Source organism: Rhyacophila brunnea, unplaced genomic scaffold (assembly GCF_057557595.1).
Source record: "Rhyacophila brunnea isolate RB1 unplaced genomic scaffold, BYU_Rbru_1.0 scaffold_9, whole genome shotgun sequence".
NCBI classification, from domain to species: Eukaryota; Metazoa; Arthropoda; class Insecta; order Trichoptera; family Rhyacophilidae; genus Rhyacophila; species Rhyacophila brunnea.
In genome coordinates, this window is record NW_028233361.1 from 20,068,573 (window position 1) to 20,091,456 (window position 22,884).

The following is a 22,884-nucleotide window of genomic DNA, read 5'->3' on the forward strand; positions in this document are numbered from 1 at the left end:
AAACAGAATTTAACGAGTTTAATGGGGCACCCTATTTGTGCTAATATTTCAACGAGAATATCTGATTGAACGTTATTGAAGGCTCCAATCACGTCCAAAAAATACCTAGCGTATGTTTTTTTTCATTAAAAAATTCTTCAATATACATTGCAACATTTGTTAGGTTATCCGCACAGGAAAAACCTTTCCTGAATCCGGTTTGTGTATCTGGGATAATTTTTTCTCTTTCCAGCCACCAGCGAAATCTATTTGCAACCATGATTTCTAAGATTTTGCAGACACATCAGGATAGTGCAATAGGTCTTAAGTTATCCGAATTAGGTTTATTAATATTATGTATAAATATGCTTTTCCATTCGTCAGGGAATTCCATGCTATGAAACATGAGGTTAAAAATGTCAAGGAATATATGTTTTATTGGAGTGGGAAGCATATCAATGACTTCATACGTTATCCCGTCCGTTCCAGGTGCGGAATTATGTTGACGAGAATTTAAAGCTATGCTGAATTCTATGAAACTAAAGTGAGTGTCGAATAGCGTGTTATTTTTGGTAAAAGGGAAAATGTTAGGGTTACTTGGAACCCACGGTGGACATAGTTTTTCAAGAGCAGCTTCAATTTTCTCTTTATTTTGCATATTTTGTTCAATACTATCGGGTCTAATTTTTATCCATTTGTTTTTAAAATTTTTTGCTTTTTCCCATGTATACCTACTTAAGGTCTGTGTTAAAATTGATGGTCTTTGCAAATTTTCAAAAGCAGTCACTCTTTTTCTTTAAAAGTTTTTAGCTATGGCAGCATTCTTTTTGTATTCAATTAAGTCTTTAAAACCTAAGGTAAATTCTCATTTTTTTAAGGCAGCTTTTCTTCTTCTCTTTGCCTTATCACACTCTGAATCCCACCATTCTACTGGATTGCTATGGCGAAATTGGGGATTATTCCCTTTTTTTGGGGTGCAGTCTATGACTGCTTGTGTGATTTTTTTAATGAGGAATTTATACTGCGAGACTGAACTTAAACTGAGAAAAAAATTTGATTTGAATTTATTAATATTTTCCGCCATTGTATTTTTAAATTTAACGTAATTGGTTTTTTTGGTCTGCAACTTGAGTCTTTTAGAAATAAATTGCTTTTTGTACAGATAAGTTAATACGCACTGGATAGTGATCCGATCCCTGGGGGTCTTCATCTTTATTTATTACTATCTGTTGTAGAAGTTATGCGAAGCAAAAACTTAATCAATATTTGTTTTTGTACCTCGTCGCAGATCAATACGGGTTTTAGTATTATTATTTATTAAAACTAAGTCGTAATCAGCTAAAGTGTAGATGATTCTAGAACCATTTATATCATTTTTATTGCAATTTCACGCGACATTGTGGGCATTGAAGCCTCCCACCAATATGGTTTTATCATTTAATAGAGTATTACTAAAAACTTGATCCCATTTCTGAAGCGACAGATTTGTATTATTTTCGCTATTGCTAGTGGGCCTATAAACTGCAATGATATTAATTTTATCTTTAAGGTAAGTCAGTGTAATGCCCAAAACCTCAGTGGATATGTACGGAATGATGAGGTTGTTAATAGCTTTGTAAGCTATAGTATTTCTAATAATGAAAATTATACCTTCTCCTCTGGCGTACGTCCTGTCTCGCTGAAGCACCATAAAATCTGGGAAGCTAATAACTATGTGAGAAATGGTGTCGTTTAACCATGTTTCCACGCCTATAAAAATACCAATTTCATCTAGCATCACTCTAAGCTCCTCTAGTCTATTAAGAATGCTCCTTGTATTCCAGAAAACAATACGTATATCAGATTGAATAAATTGGTTAACTTTGTTGCTGGAATTATGCATTATGTTATTGTTCCTCTTGTCCTTCCAACGAACTAATATCTTCACTGGAAACTTTCAATTGTGGATTACTGAGTCTTTTTTTGATTCTTGTTATTCGACTTTTAATACTGCGTTCTTTTAAATAGCTGTAAATTTCTGTGAGCATGTTATTAAAAGCTTCTATATCAGTAGTAAATTCATTCGCAATCATTTCGGTATTGGGATTTCCATGTATTTTTACGAGGAAACTGAGTAATGTTTCATAGTCCATGGGAAATCTATGACGGTTACTTTCAACATGTTCTTTCGCAGGTAACAACAGTTCATTTGTATCCTCAGTGGATACTTTTTTCGATTTTTTGGGTGTCTGTTGGAGTGCAGGAATGCTTGAGATTGCATTCCTTTTCACTGTTTCAAATCCAAATTCAACGCTGCTGATATCAGTTGGACTGGTCAACGGCCTTTTTGAACCGATTGGCGTATCCTTGTTGATAATAGAGTTGTCCGACTTTATATCTGCGGCAAGTTCATCCTCCTGGAGTGTATTTTCTCTCTCTAATGAAAGAGAGGTTAACACCTTTGGTACATTGAGAGAGTTAGGCAATTGTACAGTGTGAGGTTCATTATTTCCAGTTGTTTTACAATATTTGGCCAGATGGCCCTCTTCTTTGCATATAAAGCATGACAATTTTTCGATGGAGAAGTAAATCTAGTACAGGGTATTATCAAAATTAATTTGCATTGACTCTGGCAGTTTTATTGTGTCATGACTATATTCTAAAACATTAGAGCGAGAGGTTTAAAAGAATACTATTTTATGTAATAAAAATACTTTATGCAGTCATCAAAGATTTAAAATAAATATAAATGATAATAAGGCTTCAAAATAATATAAATAGATTATCTACAACGTTTAAGGTATGTCCAGGATCATGCTTTGAAAAAAGAAAAAAAGCTCCATTTTGACCCACGCTGAGCACGTCCGCCCTTAAGATTTATTTTATTATATTTATATATATTATTTTATATATTATATTATAATTTTTCGCAGGTGAGACACAAAAACCATTTTTTGTGGAAAAATGAAAAATAACTAAGATACTAATACTTAATTGTCTGTCATGTTATTTTATAACATAACACACTAAGTCAAGGAAGTCTTTACGAGGGCAACACTAAGCAAAAGTACGACCGGATCGCGCCTGCGCACGGAATAGTTTGTACGGAGTTCGTGACACTATTTCCGGCGCTATACGAGATAGCGGGCTTTTTACACGAAAGTGAAGCGGGAGTCGATCTCTCAGTCTTGATCGTTCGAAGGAAGCAGACGTCTTGGCCAGTTCCGAGCCTCGGACCCTGGGCACAGGGCTTTCGATTTCCTGACGTTTTGGAGACGAGGACGATGGCCATCTGAAGGACGTCCCCCCCACGCCAGGAGATCGGAGGAACTCCACGGTCCCCACACGTTTGAAGACGCACTCCTCGATTCCGTCCTGGAAGGAATCGAAGGCAGCGAAAAGGCTGGAGAGCCTTTTGTGTAATTGGTATTTATTGTTATTTTATGTTACGGTCCACCGAAGTAGTCTTTGTTTCGAATTAGCTTTTGGGTCTTTGTTCTTATTTATTTAAATATTGTATCGCATTAGGTGCTCGTGATTCACTTAAGTAATTATACATTTTTATACACTGTAGCCCGCAAGTTATCTTATTTATTAATATACATTCGTTGAAATTTCTCTACTTGCTTTTCATTTAATTATCCTTCACTATTGTCTCTATGCATCATCATAGAGTGGCGCTCAATCCGAGATACTTATATTTATTCCATCTTTATGTACTTTATTATAATACAGGAACATCCAACGAATGAGTGTAGTAACCGGACAGGTAACTGAGGTCTTAGAGGTAATAGTCAACCATCCACGACCCTGCTTCATCCTATTTCCCCGAGTCTCATGCTTATCCCCAACCTATCCCTATCCATCCCTATTCCTTACCCCCGCACAAATCATTCCATGATATGTCAAAATATATAAATATTTTAATTTATTGCATTTTCTTTTATAAAAAGTAGAATTTTTTCTTTCGAGTTGGTAGTTAGAATTATTACTGTTATATTTTTTTATTTTTCGGGATTTCGGCGTTCGAGATTTCGACCATTTGGGATTTCAGCATTCGGGATTTCGGGATTTCGGCCTTCGAAATTTCGGCTTTTGGGACATAGGCTTTCGGGATTTCGTTCGACACCCGTACGATATATTACAATATATCAAAAATTAAGATGTCGATTCTTTCGTCGCAGCGTTTGCTAACCTGAAAACACCCACTGCTCTAAAAAGTTGTAATATTTTTATTTTCTACTTTATTCGCCACCCATTATAATATGCCGCTCCTATGCAAGGTAAGGCATGTATTAATAACCCTACGTGACGTCACTGTATCTACAGCTACGAGTATTACTAGGTTTGCAATTACCTATGCCTAATAGATGACCTCTTATCAGTTAACACAGCTATAAATAGTATAATTACTATAAAGTTATTTTTTTTTTAATTTGCCCTACAGACCGATGAGGATCCTGGCCGCCTCACGAAGAGGTTTCTTAACAGATTTTGTTTTACGAAACATAGATGTTACCCACTTGCTCAACCTATTAAGGTCTATCTAATTATATTTAATGAAAAATTATAAATCATTGAGTTGCTGCCAACAGTTGGTATGTCGATAGTTTATGTATTTAAAGTTAACAACGGATTATGTGTCTATATTATATAAATATGTTTGCTAGAAAAAAATCAAGGTCATCTGATATATAGAGCATGTACACAAAGCACAAAGATTTTAAATTTATGTCTGATGTTAGAGCGGAATGCAGAAACATTTGTCATAACTAAAATTTCCTTAGCAGAAAACACTATGCAGAAACACTGTCCTTAGTTAAGATCATTTTTATTGAAAATAATACCATATTTAAAAATTCTCGTAAGGTAAATTAGGTAAATTATTTTATAATCGTTAAACGATTACAAACATATGACAACTGCATTTTATAAATGCAATAACTATAAATACATATTAATATTTAATTATACTACTCTTATGTTTCCGTTATGAGTCATTATACGTGATTCCACAGGCACCACAAGATTTTTTTTAACATGGTAACACTAGCATCAAGTGTCATTCTTCATCTGGTATTTTATATTTCTGCGGGCTGGCGTATAAAAATAAAATAATATTCTGCAAGTACATGCCAAACGAATTAACACTATCAATATCCATATTGAGATACATTGTCAAATGAATTTGAGTGTATGGACTGTGTTATAGACATGCGAATTTATTTTGACAGCAGCTGTCAGTGGTAAATGGTAATACAGAAGGGGGCGTGTTCATAACAAAAGTAGTCTATGGTTAAGGATTCCTTAACTCTATACTCAGGATTGTCTATAGTTAAGTCATCCTTTTCGGCGACTTATCCTTAGGAACGAAATCTTAGATTGTGCATTCCGCTCTTAGAGGGTATGTCAGACTTCATATTGCAATTAGTCCATAACATGATTTCATGACATACAAACCTTTGGCAGTGTATTTTTTTTTCTTTATTTGGAAGCAATTGAGCTCTTCTCTGAATGGAAGGCTATTCTGCTTTACAATGATTTACAAAAGTATACATACATTTTTTTACGACAGGCATAAATAGTTACATTATTAATGAAACAGAATTACATTTTTGTTACACTATACACTAGACATTTACGTTACATTTTTGGAAAAATTCATGTACAATTTTCATAACTGAAATATTTGGTTTTGCCAGGAATGAATTAATCGTAAAAGGAGGGTATAACCTGCATTTTCCCAACTTATTCAATAACACTTCTCTCTCCTGATCATAGGCATCACATTGCCAGACAATGTGGTTAAGATCTTGAGTGGGATGTCCACACTGACACTGAGGGCTATCTACCACTTTAATTTTGTACAATGATTCGTTGAGACTGTAATGCCCTGTCCTGCTTCTAGCTATTGTCACTATTACATCTCGCGTTATTTTACAATGTTTACTAAACCAAGTTTTAGGAGATCTACTATAAAAGGTTTGATAGTAGTGTGTTCCCTTTTCTTTCCCAATATTTTCTAAATATGTACCGTTATTTTCGCTCATTGTTTGTTTAAACTGGGCTTTAAAATCTGTGTATGGAATTCTTATATTTTCTGATGGGTATTTTACAGATTTTTTTGCCAATTGATCAGCAATTTCATTGCCATTAATTCCTTTATGTGCTGGAATCCAGTATATCTGTATATTTGTACCATGTTCGTTACTATTGCTAAATTTGGAAATGTTGGTTCTAATATTAAAAATGTAGTCATTAGTTTTGATGCTGAAATTTGGATTTTCGAGCGAGTGAATCAGACTTAAGGAGTCAGTGAAAATGTTGATATTTTTATTTTTGTAATTAAGTGCAATTTTAGTGGCTTCGTATAAGGCTAAGCACTCTGCTGTATAGATGGAATTGAATCTGTGGACACAAAAACTGTGGACATGAAAATATCATTAAGGGTATCGGCCTGATCACAAGCGATCATGTAAACCTTCGTTAACTGATGTCTCCCTTAGCGGTACTAAGTATCTTAAAAATATCTCTTATATATCTTCGCATATGTTATATTAGTAATGTAACTGTGTATTTAAAATGAGGAACTTGCTCTACAAGAAGTACATCATGAGCTTGAAATTTACAGACACTAACGTATTCATTGTCGTCAGCAAATAATTGACAGAATCAAGAATAGCGTGTGTGATATCGTAGCAAGTAGCTCACGTAAAGCAGTCATAAGCAGAGACTGTAATTAGTACAAAAAAAATACTGTACATATGATTTTGGTCACCAACTTTCTTCCACATTTGTAGTTGGTATGTCTATCAATGAAAAGTAGTTAATCTATGATGTCGAAATTTTTATAAATCATTGCATATTTTTTTCTAGAAGCAAACGAACTGTAAATAGCATTATTTATACTCATAATATTTTGATTGTCTGCTGACCGATTTAGAGCAAATATATTTAAAAGGTAGTTTAATGGAGCCAGAATATAATACCTTTGATTTGGCGAATTATTAGAGTTTACTTCTTCAGTGGGCGGAGAATGAATTATTTTATATCCATTTAACAAATTGAGATCGCCTATTTTATTTATATTTTTTGTATCCATTTCTAAGCCGTACAAAGGATATTCAATTAATAGTATACTGAATAATAATTATATTAATGTGACAAGTACATTTCCTGATGCTGAAGAACCCATGTTGGATATAGATAAGGATGCTGCTGGTTTGCAAGAGGAACAATACCCATTATAATATAGGCTTTTTTCAACCAAACAAGGACCTATCTGACTTTTGTGAAAAATATAAAAATTGCAGTAGCGAAGAGAAAAATATAATTCAAGTTAAATAATATGGGTTTGGGTCGAAATCCCGAAGGCCGAAATCCCGAAGGCCGAAATCCCGAAGGCCGAAATCGCGAATGGCCGAAATCCCGAATGGCTGAAATCCCGAATGCTGAAATCCCGAATGCCGAAATCCCGAATGCCGAAATCCCGAAAGCCGAAATCCCGAAAGCCGAGATCCCGAATAACCGAAATCCCGAATGGCCGAAATCCCGAAGGCTGAAATCCCGAAAAATAAAAAAATATAAACAGTATTAATTTTCAACCAGCGGTACCCCAAAAGGCGGCGCTTTTTCTCGATTGTACAATTTAACTAGATAATTAATATAGATAGTCGTATTAAAAACTATTATTAATTATGGAATGAAGCAAAAACATAATTTTCAACCAGCGGCACCCCAAAAAGCGGCGCTTTTTCTAGAATTGTACAATTTAACTAGATAATTAATATAGTAGTATTAAAAACTATTATTAATTATGGAATGAAGCAAAAACATAATTTTCAACCAGCGGCACCCCAAAAGGCGGCGCTTTTTCTAGAATTGTATAATTTCACTAGATATTTAATATAGAAGTAATAAAAACTATTATTAATTCTGGAATGGAGCAAAAACATAATTTTCAACCAGCGGCACCCCAAAAGGCGGCGCTTTATCTCGATTGTATAATTTTACTAGATAATTAATATAGTAGTATTAAAAACTATTATTAATTATGGAATGAAACAAAAACATAATTTTCAACCAGCGGCACCCCAAAAGGCGGCGTTTTTTCTCGATTGTGTAATTTTACTAGATAATTAATATAATAGTATTACAAACTATTATTATTTATGAAATGAAGCAAAAACATAATTTTCAACCAGCGGCACCCCAAAAGGCGGCGCTTTATCTCGATTGTATAATTTAACTAGATAATTAATAAATTAGTATTAAAAACTATTATTAATTATGAAATGAAGCAAAAACATAATTTTCAACCAGCGGCACCCCAAAAGGCGGCGCTTTATCTCGATTGTATAATTTAACTAGATAATTATTAATTAAGTATTAAAAACTATTATTAATTATGAAATGAAGTAAAAACAAAATTTTCAACCAGCGGCACCCCAAAGGGCGGCGCTTTTTCTCGATTGTATAATTTTACTATATAATTAATATAGTAGTATTAAAAACTATTATTAATTATGAAATGAAGCAAAAACATAATTTTCAACCAGCGGCACCCCAAAAGGCGGCGCTTTATCTCGATTGTATAATTTTACGAGATAATATAATATAGTAGTATTAAAAACTATTTTTAATTATGAAATGAAGCAAAAACATAATTTTCAACCAACGGCACCCCAAAGGGCGGCGCTTTTTCTCGATTGTATAATTTTACTATATAATTAATATAGTAGTATTAAAAACTATTATTAATTATGAAATGAAGCAAAAACATAATTTTCAACCAGCGGCACCCCAAAAGGCGGCGCTTTATCTCGATTGTATAATTTTACGAGATAATATAATATAGTAGTATTAAAAACTATTTTTAATTATGAAATGAAGCAAAAACATAATTTTCAACCAACGGCACCCCAAAGGGCGGCGCTTTTTCTCGATTGTATAATTTTACTAGATAATTAATATAGTAGTATTACAAACTATTATTAATTATAGAATGAAGCAAAATCCTAATTTTCAACCAGCGGCACCCCAAAAGGCGGCGTTTTTTCTAGATTGTATAATTTTACGAGATAATATAATATAGTAGTATTAAAAACTATTATTTATTGTGGAATGAAGCAAAAACTTAATTTTCAACCAGCGGCACCCCAAAAGGCGGCGCTTTTTCTCGATTGTATAATTTTACTAGATTATTAATATAGTCGTATTAAAAACTATTATTCATTAAGGAATGAAGCAAAAACATAATTTTCAACCAGCGGCTCCCCAAAAGGTGGCGCTTTTTCTAGAATGGTATAATTTCACTAGATATTTAATATAGAAGTAGGGTGACGCACCCAATTGTTGGCACTCCACCGATTATCAGCACCCTTCAAGTAAACGTAAGAATATAAGATATGTGAGCATAGTTAAGTTTGCCAAGTATAAAAAATGTGTTCAGCAATTAATATTGTTTACGACAAGCAACATTCATCACACCAGGATTAACAAAATAGCGGGAAAATAGTGCGTCAAAAGTGCTCTGTTGTGTTTTGTGATTTTTTCCGCCATTTTCTTTGTGCCACGGTAAGAAAATGTTTCAATAGCCTTGCTGTTTTGTCTACATCTAAGTGTTTATCAATAAACTGACGATTTAAATGATTGCGGGATAGAGCCAGGCATTTGAATTTAAAATTTAATTTAAGGTTAATTGTTCGTTGTCTTTGTTTAAAGGGTGCCAACATTTGGTATCGTGATTGAGTAGTTTTCCTATTATTGGCACATGTGCTAATAATTGGTTATTTTGATAAAGTATTATTTTTAACAGATTTTAATTTCTATAGCCTATATCATTAAGGCTCTAAGTAATTCCATTGATATAAATGTGTTACACTCGTTTTTTCCAAATGTTAGCCCCATGCTAATAATTGGTTTTGGCTTGTGCCAATAATAGGGTTAAATTATAGCTTGTGTCTTTATTTTCAGACTGAAGTATTCAAAATGGATCCAGTTAATAATAAAAAGAGGAAAGAGAAGAAGAAGACTCTCGACAACACAATAATAAAAAGAAAAATATACAACCATGATAACTTGGTAAAAGCACTTGAGGCTGTAAAGTGCGGTATGAGTAAAAAACTGGCCGCAAAAACCTTTCATGTGCCGAGAGGAACTATTCAGTTCAGGTTACGGAAAGTAGATCATCAAGACCTTCCAGGACCAAGTACAGTATTAACCAAAAACGAGGAAGAGACTTTGGTGAAATGGATTAAAGACTGTTGCCGCAAAGGATTCCCTAGAAGAAAACTAGATGTTCAATTGAGTGTTGCACATTTCATAAAGAAAGCAAATAGAAAGAATCCATTCAAAGATGGAATACCTGGTAATAAATGGTACCAACTCTTTTTGCATCGTCATCCCGGATTAAGTATACGTGCACCTGAGGCAGTCACAGCATCAAGTGCGGCAGTGTCAGAGCAAGATATAAGAAACTGGTTCATTGGAATTGAAACCTACTTAAAAGACAACAGTTACTTTACCATTCTCTCGGATCCAAGTCGCGTGTTCAACGGTGACGAGTCAAACTTTCAGATATGCCCGAAAAGTGGAAAGGTTATTGCAATGAGAGGTGAGAAGGATGTTTATGAAGTAGACCATGCATCTGTCAAATCTGCTCTAACAGTTCTATTCACGTTTTCTGCCAATGGAAATACCACGCCTCCAATGATCATATTTCCGAATAAAAGGTTACCTAAGGATATAACATTAAATGTGCCAGGAGACTGGGGTATTGGTTTGAGCGATTTGGGATGGATGAAGGCAGAGGTATTTTATGATTATATAAAAAACGTTTTACACCCTTATCTATTGAAAACAAAAAGACAACTCCCCGTTTTACTTTTTGTTGACGGACACAAAACGCACCTCTCTCTGGAAGTGAGTGAACTGTGTAAAAGCTTGGAAATAGTTCTGGTAGCTTTATATCCAAACGCAACAAGATTGTTGCAACCAGCCGATGTTTCAGCATTCAGGCCACTTAAGCAAGCTTGGAAAGAAAGTGTATTGAAGTGGAGGCGTGAAAACCCCTTAGCTGCACTCACAAAAACAGATTTTGTTCCTGTGCTCAAGGAAGCTGTCGTAAACGGCATTAAGCCTTCTACTGTTATAAATGGTTTTAGAACCACCGGTTTATGTCCATGGAATTGTGATGCAATCAATTTTAACAAATGCCTAGCACGTCAGAAAACTGTTGAAAATTCAAATACCGAACAGAAGAACAATGACAATTTCAAAGAAAAGTCTCTATCAAAAGATACGTTTTATAACATAGTGGGAGAGAAAAAATTGAATGCCTTACAAACTCTTACCGAAGACTTTCTAATAGAGAGTGACAAAATCCTGAAAAAGCTTTTGAACTATTTCCAACATGATGAAAAGCACCAAGAATCAGAAATATCACATGAGGACAACCTTACGAAGAGATGCCAATTTTATTTATGGATATCCTTGATAACTCACAGTTTGATTTAGTTACTGTGCAGAAATCTATTGAAGAAATGGGAAAAAACAAATTTGAAAGAAAAGAACACAAAACTTTGTTTGAAAGTGACTTAGTTACTTTAGATAAAAACGAAATGGAGATTCCAGAAAGTGATTTAATAGCAACGCAATTTAACTAGATAATTATTAATTAAGTATTAAAAACTATTATTAATTATGAAATGAAGTAAAAACATAATTTTCAACCAGCGGCACCCCAAAGGGCGGCACTTTTTCTCGATTGTACAATTTAACTAGATAATTAATATAGTAGTATTAAAAACTATTAATAATTATGGAATGAAGCAAAATCTTAATTTTCAACCAGCGGCACCCCAAAAGGCGGCGTTTTTTCTAGATTGTATTATTTTACGAGATAATATAATATAGTAGTATTAAAAACTATTTTTAATTATGAAATGAAGCAAAAACATAATTTTCAACCAGCGGCACCCCAAATGGCGGCGCTTTTTCTCGATTGTATATTTTTACTAGATAATTAATATAGCAGTATTACAAACTATTATTAATTATGGAATGAAGCAAAATCTTAATTTTCAACCAGCGGCACCACAAAAGGCGGCGTTTTTTCTAGATTGTATAATTTTACGAGATAATATAATATAGTAGTATTAAAAACTATTATTTATTGTGGAATGAAGCAAAAACTTAATTTTCAACCAGCGGCACCCCAAAAGGCGGCGCTTTTTCTCGATTGTATAATTTTACTAGATTATTAATATAGTCGTATTAAAAACTATTATTCATTAAGGAATGAAGCAAAAACATAATTTTCAACTAGCGGCTCCCCAAAAGGCGGCGCTTTTTCTAGAATGGTGTAATTTAACTAGATAATATAATAAAGTAGTATTAAAAACTATTTTTATTTATGGAATGAAGCATAAACATAATTTTCAACCAGCGGCACCACAAAAGGCAGCGCTTTTTCTCGATTGTATAATTTTACTAGAATATTAATATAGTCGTATTAAAAACTATTATTCATTAAGGAATGAAGCAAAAACATAATTTTCAACCAGCGGCTCCCCAAAAGGCGGCGCTTTTTCTAGAATGGTATAATTTAACTAGATATTATAATATAGTAGTATTAAAAACTATTTTTAATTATGGAATGAACCAAAAACATAATTTTTAACCAGCGGTTCCCCAAAAAGCGGCGCTTTTTCTAGAATTGTATAATTTAACTAGATTATTAATATAGTCGTATTAAAAACTATTATTCATTAAGGAATGAAGCGAAAACATAATTTTCAACCAGCGGCTCCCCAAAAGGCGGCGCTTTTTCTAGAATTGTATAATTTAACTAGATAATTAATATAGTCGTATTAAAAACTATTATTTATTAAGGAATGAAGCAAAAACATAATTTTTCAACCAGCGGCTCCCCAAAAGGCGGCGCTTTTTCTAGAATTGTATAATTTAACTAGATAATATAATATAGTAGTATTAAAAACTATTTTTAAATATGGAATGAAGCAAAAACATAATTTTCAACCAGCGGCACCCCAAAAGGTGGCGCTTTTTCTCGATTATATAATTTTACTGGATAATTAATATAGTAGTATTAAAAACTATTATTAATTATGCAATGAAGCAAAAACATAATTTTCAACCAGCGGCACCCCAATAGCCAGTGCTTTTTTTAAATGTGTAATTTAACAATATAATAAAGTATTTGCATCATTTGTTTAAAAGTTATTGTCAGCATGTTAAATTATTATATTATTTAATATAAAACAAATACCGCAAAGAAACGGAATTAATTTTCACTTATATAGTTACTTTAAAAAACTACTCAGTAATTAAATATATTCTAAAATTTGAAGTACTTATATTAATTTTGATTCGCTTATTTAAATTAATTCACTGCATGATAAATACCTCTTTAAGCTCTCTCTAACTTTTTTCGGTTGATTACTCTCCCACATAGATAACCAACAACACAATGAAGTAAAGTTTAAATTTGAAAATTTTATATTATTTAATAGAAAACAAATATCATATATAAAACGTTATTTATATATAATTATATTAAATTACTTTGCAGTTACTTACTTAACTTAAAATTAGTTTGTAATGTTCTAATATATAAATTTAATTTACATAAATACCCAGTAGAAAAAGACATATTTTAATTAAATATTACTATCACTATAAAAACAAATATTTTGCACCTGAAAAGGTAACTACCTAAAATATTATGTTTTAACTTCAAAATGTTATTTTATCATTAGTAGAAAATGACATTACATATTTTGGTTAAATTATTCTTGCACAAAGATAATAAAAAAATCACTATATTATGGTTCAGTTTGAAAACATTACTAATTGCGGACTATTTTTTTATGATCGAACCAAGTTAAACAATCCTTTTCATTGCGAATGCTACATTTTGCGTTTTATTAAATTAAATTAATATTACAATGCGTTTCACCATGAATTGACAGTTAACACAATAAAAGAAACACTATTTTTTAGGTTAACCAAATAAATGAAGAGGCAAATAAATGTTATTAGTATAGAATATAGATACACTTATTATACATATTTAAAACATTAGTATTTAAAACGGTACTTCATTGAAACGGCAAATAATTTTCAACTATAGGTGCGACGAAATTTCCGACTGGCTGGCAATCGGAGAGCGAAAATCAAGCTGTGAACACGACAATTTGTTTTGTGATGGCGACGGGGGAATTAATTCTTAAATTGTGTAAAGATGACTAAAAACGTTACCCATTTACTTGAAAAAGAAAGTCAATGAATATATTATAATTATTAGTAATATAACACTGAATATAACATTAAATGGACGCATGTTGACTTTTTATGACAAATTATGTTTTGTTCTGCTAGCGTCATTTGCACAATCTTCGTGTCGCGTAGTCACGATCGTTTTAGACCGTGCCCCAGCTGAAGTATAGCCTTAATAAAAACAGATATTTTTAATCCGTCTTAACCATTCTCGTCGACATAATAAACTAATGAAGTTGTTGGAATCCTGCAATCAATATATTTTTTTTTAAATTCAGCATACTCATTCGTATGTCATCGATATAGAGTTGATACACGGGTTATATTAATTATTCAATGTCACAGTATCAATATTCTCATTAACACTTTTGAAATATCTTTATCAAAGCTTAATTATTAAAGCAGAATTATTTATGAATGGCTTGCTTTGGAAATAGTATAATAATAATGAACTTCGTCTAAATATCATTAACACGTGTCTACGTAAAACATTAAATAACGAATTATTTTTAGTGAGGGAATCTATAATAGGAGATAATAAAATTTTCCTGTTCACCACAAAGTTAAATGTGGAGCGGCTATCACGTGCCCAGTATTGGATTATGGACGGTACATTTAAGACTGTCCCAACCATATTTTATCAGTTATATACAATTCACGCACCAGTCGGTTTTGAAAATTATCGATGTTTACCGTTGGTGTACGTGCTAATGACCAGCAAAAGCGAAGAATGTCATAAACGGATGTTTCAAGATTTATTTGACTTTGGCGAAGAACATGAAATAGTATTGAAGCCACCGACCATTTTAACAGATCTAGAATTGGCTGCAATCAAAGCATCAAACAGTGAATTTCCTGACACATCAAATAAAGCTTGTTTCTTCCATTTAGGACAATGTATTTGGAGAAGAATCCAAGCAAATGGTTTGGCATTTTGATACGGCACAGACGAAAAATTTAGCCTGATACTGCGCCATTTGTTTGCATTGGCATTTTTACCAACAAAAAATATTCCTGAGGCATTTGACGCCATTAGGCCTCATTTGCCACCAGAAGCTGCTGATATTGCCCAGTGGTTTGAAGAAAACTACGATCACGGGCGAATACGACGTCATTTACGTAATGGTAATGCTGTTCGCGCCCCACCATTATTTCCACCAAATCTTAGGTCAGTTTACGACTCAATGCAAGTTGGAATACCACGTATGCAAAATTTAATCGAATCTTGGCATTGAAGGTGGGAAAACTTTGTCGGACGTGCACACGTTGGTGTACATAGAATTATCGAGGAGTTTCAAAAAGAACAGTATTAAATAGAAAGCCAAGTAGAATCCATACTTCGGGGTGAACCCCCCCCCCCCCATAAATCGGAAGAAGACAACAATCGATCGGGATTGTAGAATAATGATGGTTGTAAATGATAGGAAAAATCGATCATTAATGGACTACCTCCGTGGAATTGCGCATAGTATTTCCTTTTGAAATTAGTGTGAACATTAGTTTTTATTATTATTATTATTAGTATGTTTAATAAATATTTTATATAATAGATGTGTACTGTGTATCTATCATGAATAGCTCTTGTATTTGCCAAATAAATAAGAAAAATGTTTTTATTTGATATTAATATCGTTACTGTCGGCAGAAACACTAATTCAAAAAAATATCATATTGATTTAGTACCAAAATGTTCCTTATTTCAAACTTGACTGTCTGAAAACCTTCTTAATAAATAAACAGCCTTTATTTTAAAGTCATCCTTTTTACGATAACTTAATAAACTCACATGATAGACCATTATTTCAAACATTTTAACAACTTCAAAGTCAAATTACTCAAAACTAGTATTCTCCAGTTAGTGTGTTCCGCCAGAACAGAGACGATATTCTCATATCATCTCTTTTATTTCGATAACATATTATTATTATGACTGTTATATTATACTATTATTATTACTATCCATAATTAATAATGGTTTTTAATACTACTGTAATTATATAGTTAAATTATACAATCGAGATAAAGCGCCACCTTTTGGGGTGCCGCTGGTTGAAGTTTATATTTTTGCTTCATTCCATAATTAATAAAATTTTTTATTACTACTATATTAATTATCTAGTTAAATTATACAATCGAGAAAAAGCGCCGCCTTTTGGGGTGCCGCTGGTTGAAAATTATGTTTTTGCTTCATTTCATAATTAATAAGAGTTTTTAATACTACTTTATTAATTATCTACTAAAATTATACAATCGAGAAAAAGCGCCACCTGTTAGGGTGCCGCTGGTTGAAAATTAAGTTTTTGCTTCATTCCATAATTAATAATTGTTTGTAATACTACTATATTAATTATCTAGTAAAATTATACAATCGAGAAAAAGCGCCGCCTTTTGGGGTGCCGCTGGTTGAAAATTAAGTTTTTGCTTCATTCCACAATAAATAATAGTTTTTATACTACTATATTAATTATCTAGTAAAATTATACAATCAAGAAAAAGTGCCGCCTTTTGGGGAGCTGCTGGTTGAAAATTATGTTTTTGCTTTATTTCATAATTAATAATAGTTTTTAATACTACTATATTAATTATCTACTAAAATTATACAATCGAGAAAAAGCGCCGTATTTTGGAGTGCCGCTGGTTGAAAATTATGTTTATACTTCATTCCATAATTAATAATAGTTTTTAATACTACTATATTAATTATCTAGTAAAATTATACAATCGAGAAAAAGCGCCGCCTGTTAGGGTGCCGCTGGTTGAAAATTAAGTTTTTGCTTCATTCCATAATCAATAATAGTTTTTAATACTACTATATTATTTATATAGTAAAATTATAAAATCGAGAAAAAGCCCCACCTTTTGGGGTGCCGCTGGTTGAAAATTATGGTTTTACTTCATTCCATAATTAATATTAATTATTAATACTAATATATTAATTATCTAGTAAAATTATATAATCGAGAAAAAGCGCCGCCTTTTAGGGTGCCGCTGGTTGAAAATTATGTTTTCACTTCATTCCATAATTAATAATAGTTTTTAATATTAATTATCTAGTAAAATTATACAATCGAGAAAAAGCGCCGCCCTTTGGGGTGCCGCTGGTTGAAAATTAAGTTTTTGCTTCATTCCACAATAAATAATAGTTTTTATACTACTATATTAATTATCTAGTAAAATTATACAATCAAGAAAAAGCGCCGCCTTTTGGGGAGCTGCTGGTTGAAAATTATGTTTTTGCTTCATTTCATAATTAATAATAGTTTTTAATACTACTATATTATATTATCTCGTAAAATTATACAATCTAGAAAAAGCGCCGCCTTTTGGGGTGCCGCTGGTTGAAAATTATGTTTTTGCTTCATTTCATAATTAATAATAGTTTTTAATACTACTATATTAATTATCTACTAAAATTATACAATCGAGAAAAAGCGCCGCCTGTTAGGGTGCCGCTGGTTGAAAATTAAGTTTTTGCTTCATTCCACAATAAATAATAGTTTTTATACTACTATATTAATTAACTAGTAAAATTATACAATCAAGAAAAAGCGCCGCCTTTTGGGGAGCTGCTGGTTGAAAATTATGTTTTTGCTTTATTTCATAATTAATAATAGTTTTTAATACTACTATATTAATTATCTACTAAAATTATACAATCGAGAAAAAGCGCCGCCTTTTGGAGTACCGCTGGTTGAAAATTATGTTTTTACTTCATTCCATAATTAATAATAGTTTTTAATACTACTATATTAATTATCTAGTAAAATTATACAATCGAGAAAAAGCGCCGCCTGTTAGGGTGCCGCTGGTTGAAAATTAAGTTTTTGCTTCATTCCATTATCAATAATAGTTTTTAATACTACTATATTAATTATATAGTAAAATTATATAATCGAGAAAAAGCCCCACCTTTTGGGGTGCCGCTGGTTGAAAATTATGGGTTTACTTCATTCCATAATTAATAATAATTATTAATACTAATATATTAATTATCTAGTAAAATTATATAATCGAGAAAAAGCGCCGCCTTTTAGGGTGCCGCTGGTTGAAAATTATGTTTTTACTTCATTCCATAATTAATAATAGTTTGTAATACTACTATGCTAATTATCTAGTAAAGTTATACAATCGAGAAAAAGCGCCGCCTTTTGGGGTGCCGCTGGTTGAAAATTATGTTTTTACTTCATTCCATAATTAATAATAGTTTTTAATATTAATTATCTAGTTAAATTATACAATCGAGATAAAGCGCCGCCTTTTGGGGAGCTGCTGGTTGAAAATTATGTTTTTGCTTCATTTCATAATTATTAATAGTTTTTAATACTACTATTATATATTATCTCGTAAAATTATACAATCTAGAAAAAGCGCCGCCTGTTAGGGTGCCGCTGGTTGAAAAATAAGTTTTTGCTTCATTCCATAAATAATTATAGTTTGTAATACTACTATATTAATTATCTAGTAAAATTATACAATCGAGAAAAAGCGCCGCCCTTTGGGGTGCCGCTGGTTGAAAATTAAGTTTTTGCTTTATTCCACAATAAATAATAGTTTTTAATACTACTATATTAATTATCTAGTAAAATTATACAATCTAGAAAAAGCGCTGCCTTTTTGGGTGCTGCTGGTTGAAAATTATGTTTTTGCTTCATTTCATAATTATTAATAGTTTTTAATACTACTATTATATATTATCTCGTAAAATTATACAATCTAGAAAAAGCGCCGCCTGTTAGGGTGCCGCTGGTTGAAAAATAAGTTTTTGCTTCATTCCATAAATAATTATAGTTTGTAATACTACTATATTAATTATCTAGTAAAATTATACAATCGAGAAAAAGCGCCGCCCTTTGGGGTGCCGCTGGTTGAAAATTAAGTTTTTGCTTTATTCCACAATAAATAATAGTTTTTAATACTACTATATTAATTATCTAGTAAAATTATACAATCTAGAAAAAGCGCCGCCTTTTTGGGTGCTGCTGGTTGAAAATTATGTTTTTGCTTCATTCCATAATTAATAATAGTTTTTAATACTACTTTATTAATTATCTCGTAAAATTATACAATCTAGAAAAAGCGACGCCTTTTGGGGTGCCGCTGGTTGAAAATAAATTTTTTGCTTCATTCCATAATGAATAATAGTTTTTAATACTACTATATTAATTATCTAGTAAAATTATATAATCTAGAAAAAGCGCCGCCTTTTGTGGTGCCGCTGGTTGAAAATTAAGTTTTTGCTTCATTCCATAATTAATAATAGTTTTCAATACTATTTTATTTATTATCTAGTAAAATTATACAATCGAGAAAAAGCGCCGCCTGTTAGGGTGCCGCTGGTTGAAAATTAAGTTTTTGCTTCATTCCACAATAAATAATAGTTTTTAATACTACTATATTAATTATCTAGTAAAATTATACAATCTAGAAAAAGCGCCGCCTTTTGGGGTGCTGCTGGTTGAAAATTATGTTTTTGCTTCATTCCATAATTAATAATAGTTTTTAATACTACTATATTAATTATCTAGTTAAATTATACAATCGAGAAAAAGCGCCGCCTTTTGGGGTGCCGCTGGTTGAAAATTAAGTTTTTGCTTCATTCCACAATAAATAATAGTTTTTAATACTACTATATTAATTATCTAGTAAAATTATACAATCTAGAAAAAGCGCCGCCTTTTGGGGTGCTGCTGGTTGAAAATTATGTTTTTGCTTCATTTCATAATTATTAATAGTTTTTAATACTACTATATTAATTATCTAGTTAAATTATACAATCGAGATAAAGCGCCGCCTTTTGGGGTGCCGCTGGTTGAAAATTAAGTTTTTGCTTTATTCCATAATTAATAATAGTTTGTAATACTACTATATTAATTATCTAGTAAAATTACACAATCGAGAAAAAGCGCCGCCTTTTGGGGTGCCGCTGGTTGAAAATTAAGTTTTTGCTTCATTCCACAATAAATAATAGTTTTTAATACTACTTTATTAATTATCTAGAAAAACGCCGCCTTTTGGTGTGCCGCTGGTTGAAAATTATGTTTTTGCTTCATTCCATAATTAATAATAGTTTTTAATACTACTTTATTAATTATCTCGTAAAATTATACAATCTAGAAAAAGCGACGCCTTTTGGGGTGCCGCTGGTTGAAAATATTTTTTTTGCTTCATTCTATAATGAATAATAGTTTTTAATACTACTATATTAATTATCTAGTAAAATTATACAATCTAGAAAAAGCGCCGCCTTTTGTGGTGCCGCTGGTTGAAAATTAAGTTTTTGCTTCATTCCATAATTAATAATTGTTTTTAATACTACTATATTAATTATCTAGTTAAATTATACAATCGAGAAAAAGCGCCGCCTTTTGGGGTACCGCTGGTTGAAAATTAATACTGTTTATATTTTTTTATTTTTTGGGATTTCGGCCTTCGGGATTCCGGCCATTCGGGATTTTGGCCATTCGGGATTTCGGCTTTCGGGATTTCGGCTTTCGGGATTTCGGCATTCGGGATTTCAGCATTCGGGATTTCGGCCATTCGGGATTTCGGCCATTCGGGATTTTGGCATTCGGGATTTCGGCCTTCGGGATTTTGGCCTTCGGGATTTCGTCCGGCACCCAAATAATATATGACATTCATCAAAAAAAATAAACAATTATCGAGAACACAGAAGGCGAAAGACGAATAAAATAGTATGTTGCTATAATCTGCAGGCCGTATTATCAACACCAAATGCCCAGATATCAGTGCTATATTATAAAAGAAAGCTTTCAACCTATAACTTTACCATCTTACACACATTAATAATAAAAATGGTTACTGTTTTGTTTAGCATGAAGGGACTACAAACAAAGGGGCCAATGCAATTGGTTCTTGTGTTGTAAAATTTTTGGAAGACCAATCAATTGGGAAGGAAGTCATTTTTTATTCGGATAATTGTGCCGGACAGAATAAAAATAAATTTATTACAGCAATGTATTTATACGCCGTCCAGAATTTTAATATCCCAAAAATCACACACAACTTTTTGGTCGTAGGACACACCTAGAACGAGGGTGACTCTGTAACACTCTTGCATAGAGAAACAAAAAAAATAGTCTTGAAGTTAGGTCCAATTTATATACCAATACAGTGGATTCCAGTGATTCACTGGAAATTGGCACTGACGAGATTTTTGATTTTCACAAGTTAATCAACTCAACTCAACGAAAATAGTAAAAAGGTTAGTTGGGTAGACATTCGCGTCATTGAAGTGAGGAAAAACAATCCTTATTGCCTGTTCTATAAAAATAAGTATGAAACAGAAGTGTTTGATGTAATAAATATTAGAAAACGTCAGGGCGGACGTCAATCAGTACAACCTCTACTACACAAAGCATTTATAAAACCACCTCGGATCTCCGAAGCAAAATTAAATGACTTGATTTCCCTATGTTCACCACAATTTTTATAAAAAAAAAAACTTTCATCTACACATTTAAATACAGATTGAGATAATAATTGACGTCGATAAAATTAATTATAACAACATTACAATTATTGTAATTTGCTATTTTTATTTTGGTTTAAAATTGTATGCATATATTTTAATAAATTATAGTTAGTAAGCTTAAAATATCAAAATATTATAGGTAAATATCATTCTTGATTTATTTAATAATAATATAATATATTATATTATAATGGTATTACCAAAGTTCCCAATAAAAATCTTACTGCAATTCAGGTAACTGCGAAATATTAACATTTTCTATGCATCATGAAAATGTAAAACCATAGCAACTGCTAAAACTTGTAATCTTGATAGATTTATATGAAAAAAAAAATAAAAGAACATGTCATAATGTATACATACACTAAATATTATGGTTTTATTTTAGAAACTCTATTTATCCTGACCAAATGAAAACTTCAAACCCTTATATCTCCAAACTATGTAATTTGCACATACGTTGGTTTTACACTCACGATGCGATGTTTTCGAGACTTCCAACTTTTGGCAGTAGCCTAATGATTATTTTGATACCCCGGTGTGATAATAATATGCAGTTGATCTTGAACATGCAGAGATGTGATTTCATCTAGTGCGCAGGAATTTGGGTAAGGATAAAGTGATAGTTATTTCTTTGGCATTCGTCGACTATATACGTCTTACATCAACAATAATGCATCACTACTGCAATGCTACGCTAATGCAATACTACCAAAAATATCGAGTCTTACACTCATGTGGTATGTATATAAAATTAAGTATCTCTAGCTCTATATCCTTACAATTACCCAAAGTATCACTGTGAAAGTGGATGATATGTAAAATTATGCTGAATGAGGAATCTATGACCTGCCAGTGAAAGTGGAATACTTCCACTAATGGTAAGTACACATAGTGCTTTTTTTCCTAAAATGTAATGGTGATTGGAGATTTTGACTTCTGGCCACTACACTAGTCAATTCTTGACTACGCATGATAGATTCGCTGCCATGTTCTTTGATTTTAAACCATTACCCGACCAACATTTCTATCTGGCGAAGAACTACAAGATGAAAACAACATTCTCTGGAGAATGTCATAGAATGTGCTCTGAAAGGGAGGAAATCCTCAAGTCCTATATCAAAGAATCATTT

General features: G+C 32.1%; 1 protein-coding gene across 1 annotated transcript; it reads left to right on the top strand.

The window, feature by feature from the left end:
• Positions 1–9,948: 9,948 nt before the first annotated feature.
• Positions 9,949–21,307, top strand: LOC147063371 (uncharacterized). Its single transcript, XM_085960035.1, has 2 exons — positions 9,949–11,182; positions 21,297–21,307. The coding sequence occupies exons 1-2, from the start codon at positions 9,949–9,951 to the stop codon at positions 21,305–21,307; spliced, it is 1,245 nt and encodes a 414-aa protein (XP_085816161.1).
• The last annotated feature ends 1,577 nt before the right edge of the window (positions 21,308–22,884 follow it).